Genomic DNA, 5,058 nt, shown 5'->3' on the forward strand with positions numbered 1-5,058 from the left:
CTGAGGTAGCTGTGATCACTCCAGAACATTTAAATATGAATAACTTAGCATGCCACCCTCAACATGCCTTGGTCTCTTCAGTCCTGTTCCTCCGTGGTCCCACTCCCCGGTGACCCTGCTCCCAGGTGGCCCTGCTCCCAGTGGCCCTGCTCCCAGGTGGTCTTGCTCCCTGGTGGTGCCCCTCCCAGTGGTCTGACTCCCTGGTGTCCCTGGGAGTGATCCAGGGCCCTTTCTGCTAGAGTCTTTCAGTGCACATACTGCTGTCACGTAAGAGAACGTGGAATCGGGCAGCATATTAAACCCACTGCCATGGAGTCGATTCTGACTCATAGTGACCCCCATTGGGTTTCCAAGGTGATAAACCTTTATGGAAGCAGATCACCCAGTCTTGCTTCCACGGAATGTCTGGTGGGTTTGAACCACCAACCTTCTGGTTAGCAGTCAGATGCCTTAGGCACTGTGCTACCAGAACATATTAAAAGAAAAGTACAAATGTAACATCGAGGAGTCTACTCGTGTGTTGTTTCCTACGTTGTGGGATTGAAAACGACAAAGTAAACCATCGTCACACCAGCTGCTGTCAGTCCACTGGACCCAGGCGAGCCCCAGGTGGGTCAGGGTAGAACCGTCAGACGTAGGTCACCGGCCTTTCCTGAGACACCCCCAGGTGGATTCACGCCGTCAGCCTGGAGGTTGGCCGCTGAGCACTCACTCGTGTGCAGGACCTCAGGACCCCCAGCCGGTCGGAGATGCTATGCAAGAGTCTGGTGAAAGGCCGTCCGTTTCTGTGGAGACTCAGCAGTCTCAGTGTGACATCACTGTCATACGTCCCGTGAAACGGAGTCCTTGTCTTACTCGCATCAGACAAGGACTCCCGTTTCTGTGCAGACTCAGTCAGCAGTCTCAGTGTGACATCACCGTCGTACGTCCTGTGAAGCGGAGTCCTTGTCTTATTCCTGTCAGACAAGGACTCCCGTTATCCACGGTTATGCCAGAGGTGTGGCACTGCTGGCCCGTGGGATAGGGACAGAAGAGGCAGCAGTGTGTGGGTGGGTGTGAGCGAGAGAAAGAGACCAAAATGCCACTGTTCTCAGATGGCACCATCACGTGAAACTTAAGCAGGAGCTGGAAACCGTTAGAATTTCTGGTTGCTTATTGAGGTGTGATCAGCGTGCGGCAGAAAGAGACGTGGGAACTGAGGGTGGGGTCGAGTCAGCACTTCAGATCAGTGTGGAAGAGGACAGTTCAACAGAGGCTTTAGGGGAGAAGGGATCTCAGGAGTTGGTTTGTTTTTTTCGCTGCCTGTTGTCCTTCTGCCTTTTCCAGGCTCTGATTCTGTTTAAGCAGCCAGGGTGTGGTCTGTTGGCAGTTATTAGAGCGCTCCCCTGAGCCCATCCTGTGACGGGCTTCGAACGCCGCATGGGTCTCGTCTAGTCACGTCTCTGCCTTTCTGGGTCAGCTTTTGTGAATGTACGCTGACCTAGAACAGTCCTCGCCTCAGAGGGGCCACCTGGCAGTGCACGGCTGGGGTCCCAGACCCAAAGCTCTCCGCGGCCCCCAGGGCCTCTCCCGGTGACCGGAGCCTGGTGGTTTGTCCTTTGGGAGCACATTTTTGTGTGTAGGCTAAGGTTAGGGTTAGTCTTGTGCTCTGGTTTAAATCTGCCCAGAGTCGGTAGTTTCTGATCCCCCTGGTTATTACTGCTGTGTGGCCTTTTCCTTTTTTATCCTAAACATGCTGGTTACTTTGAAAAGAACTGCTTTTTGTTTGAATTTGACCAGATGTAAGCATGTATTTTCACCCTGTCCGTGGCTTCTTGAGTTGAAACCATTACTCACTGTGGGTTCGCCTTTCACTGTTACTGTGTTGACACACGGGAGGCGGTTTGTCCTGAGTGCTCTGCGGCTGCCCTTCTTGACTGTGATGGCCGTTCCCCATGGGCACTCACTCTGAACAGGCCGTGGATCCCAGGAGGGTCTGAGGAGAGGGCTCTCAGGTAACCGAGTGAAGGAGACACTGCCCCTGGGGCTGCAGCAGTTTCCCGCCTCGTTTTCATCCTCCTTCCTTAGGGGTCACTGAACCTTGTCTCTCCGGGGAGTTGAGGTGTTCCCGTCGTCCGCTGTGTCCACGCTCTCCATGACTGTTGGAAAGCGGCCTTTTTCTTTTGGGGGGATTGGCAGTTAATATGCCGATTAAGCACACGGTTCGCAAGGCACACTGCCTGTTTGCATCCCGTCTCCACCATTAACCAGTTCCTGACCTTGGCAACTGACTGACCTCCATGCCTCAGTTCCCTCGTCATCGCAGGCAAGCATGCACATTTCCAGATACCGTGTGTAGAATGATTGAGGTGAAGTTGTTTTTCTAGTTTTAGGTCAAAGCAGTGTTCTGATTTCACGAGACGCCAACGTCCTTACACGTAATTGCACGATTAGCTGGGTAAGAGAGTACTTGAAGAAAAGCCCGTGGACTCCCTTGTAACGTGCCCTGTCTGCATGTCTGTCTGTGTGTCTGTCTTCTCTTAAAGGTAAGCATCTGTCTGGAATGCAACAGCAGCAAACTCCGGGGGTTAAAGCGGAAGTGGATCCGCTGTTCGGCCCAGGCCACGGTCTTGCACCTAAAGAAGTTCATCGCCAAAAAACTTAACCTTTCATCTTTCAACGAGGTATAGTTGAACCATAATAGAAAATATAGCAAGTTATTTATTTGTAGAAGATGATATTTCTAAAAATCTTTGGGGTTTTTTTGTTTTGTTTTCTTCTATAGTTTTGTTCAGAGATTTAAAAATCAGGGGGAGGGGAATCCACAATTTGTTTTCCCAGATAATGGCATAGGAAACAGTAGTGAGGTTTGTGCAAGGTCAACCTTAGAAAGAATCCAGGGGATGTGGGGGGTCAAGTAACTTTAAAATAACGTTGCCATGTTTTACCACAAGGAGGAATTCTACCCTTTAATTTCACAAACTTGCTGAACATCCTCTCTGTGTTGCAATGACCAGAAGTCGCTGCTGTCCCAGGGCCCTGCCATTCGAGAGGTCAGCAGCAGCAGGTTTCGGGGTGCAGGAAGTGTGTGGAGGAGGCTGAGAAAAGAATGACAACAGTGGCTGTGGAGGCATTCAGGGCTGGCTTCCCTGTGACCTGGGGAGGGTCCGTCTGGCAGTGAGGAGTGGGCCCCGGGGGCAGCTTCTGACAGAGCCTTCCAGAAAGAGAGCACATCGTCCTTGGAGAGGTTCAGTTACCTGTTCCTTCAGTGAATATGTATTTGCGCCACAGTTTTAAACCCTGGCCGTAGTGGGGAGGACAACACATGATACGATTCTGCTTTCTTTGGTCATATCCCGGCATGTGGTTGGGGCAGCAGATCTGGGAGAGGTATATAGACAGGTAGGTGGTGGTGGTGGTGGTGGGTGCCATTGAGACGGCCCCAGCTCATGGTGACCCTACATATAGCAGAACGGAACACTGCCCGGTCCTGTGCTGGCCTGGTAGATAGGTAGGTAGGTAATCAAAAAAATGTAAGTAGTGATAAAATGCTGAGAATAAGACAAAACCTGGTGATCTAGCAATGTGTGCAGGGCTGGTGAGTGGAGGACTGTGTGAGCACATGAGCTTGGGGCGCTCTGCTGAGACGACACTTGCACTGAAATACAGGTTAGCAGTAGGAGCCAGCTGTGCACAGATGACTGTAGAGGAAGGGCATCGGAAGGGCCTCAAGCAGGAAGTGCAGGGCATGATGGACAATTCTTTCGTCATCCCTCCAGCTGTGTGGAGCACGGCTTGTTAGAGTACAGAAATAGCAGGAGAGGCCAGCTGGGACTGCAGCAGGCGTTCTGGGAAAGGTGGACCAGGGTGGTGGCAGTGGGATAGACAGAAGTGGACAGACTCAAGGTGCGTTTTGGAGAGTGTAGCGTAGAGGGTCTGATGGTGACCCAGAAAGCTATGTCTGTGCCCTAATCCCCAGAACCTGGGAATGTGACCTCACTTGGAAGAAAGATCTTTGCAGGTATCATTCAGGTCTTGAAATGAGGTCATCCTGGATTACCTGGGTGGACCCCAAATCCAATAACAAGTGTCCTTGTAAGAGAAAAGCAGAGGAAGATTTGAGATACCCACTGAGGAGGCCATCTGAAAACAGGCGGGGATTGGAGCGATGGGGACATGAGCCCAGAAACAGCCAGGAATGACGACAGCCACCAGAAGCTGAAAGAGGCGAGGAGGGAATGCTGCCGTGTCAACACTTGGACTTTGAGAGTCTGTCTCCAGAACTAAGAGAATAATTTTCTGGTTTTTTAGCCAACTTGTGGTTGGTTGTCATGACAGCCTCAGGAAGTGGATACAGATTTTAGTACCAGGACATGAGGTGCTACTGTAACAGATACCTACAAGTGTGGAAGTAGCTTTGGAATTGGGAAATAAATAGAGGCTAGAAGAATTTTGAGAAATACGGTAGAAGAAGCCTAGGTTATTGTCATGGATTGAATTGTGTCCCCAAAAAATATGTGTCAACTTAGTTAGGCTCTGATTCCCAGTACTGTCCTCCATTTTGTGATCTGATGTTATTATCCTGCATTTTATGTGTTGTAAATACTCTGTATGTTAATGAGGCAGGACTCCTGTGGGGTGTATCTTGAGTCCTGACCTTACAAGGAGGTGCGACTTGAGTCACACCCTTACTCAAGTCTCACCCTTGCTCGAGTCACACCTTTTATCTCACAAGAGATCAGAGGAGAGGGACCTCACTACCATCAAGAAAGAAGAGCCTTTGGATCCAGAGCCCCTGCACTGAGAACTTCCTAGACCCAAGGGAAGATTGATACCAAGATACATGGAGATCCCCAAGGAACACTGGTTGAAAGGAGATGTTGAAAGGAGATGAGAACCTTTCCCCAGAGCCAACACAGAGAAAGCCTTTCCCTAGAGCTGTTGTTGTTGTTGTTTGTCATCGAGTCGGCCCCGACTCCTAGCGACCCCTCCTTGGGTTTCCGAGGCAGTATCACTACGGAAGTAGGAATGCCCAACCTTCCTTCCAAGGAGTGGCTGGTGGGTTTGAACCGCCAGCCT

The 5,058-nt window shown here is 50.7% G+C and overlaps 1 protein-coding gene across 1 annotated transcript in view; it reads left to right on the plus strand.

Annotated features, from left to right (window-relative positions):
- The window catches only part of PCGF3 (polycomb group ring finger 3), a 44,968-nt gene that overhangs the window by 36,428 nt on the left and 3,482 nt on the right, over positions 1-5,058 (plus strand). Inside the window, exon 6 of the mRNA XM_007955763.2 lies at positions 2,526-2,663. Within this exon, the coding sequence (XP_007953954.1) occupies positions 2,526-2,663 (138 nt within the window). The remainder of the gene's footprint in view (positions 1-2,525; positions 2,664-5,058) is intronic.

Source organism: Orycteropus afer, unplaced genomic scaffold (genome assembly GCF_000298275.1).
Source record: "Orycteropus afer afer isolate SDZICR_OR568_19922 unplaced genomic scaffold, OryAfe1.0 scaffold00539, whole genome shotgun sequence".
Lineage (NCBI taxonomy): Eukaryota > Metazoa > Chordata > Mammalia > Tubulidentata > Orycteropodidae > Orycteropus > Orycteropus afer.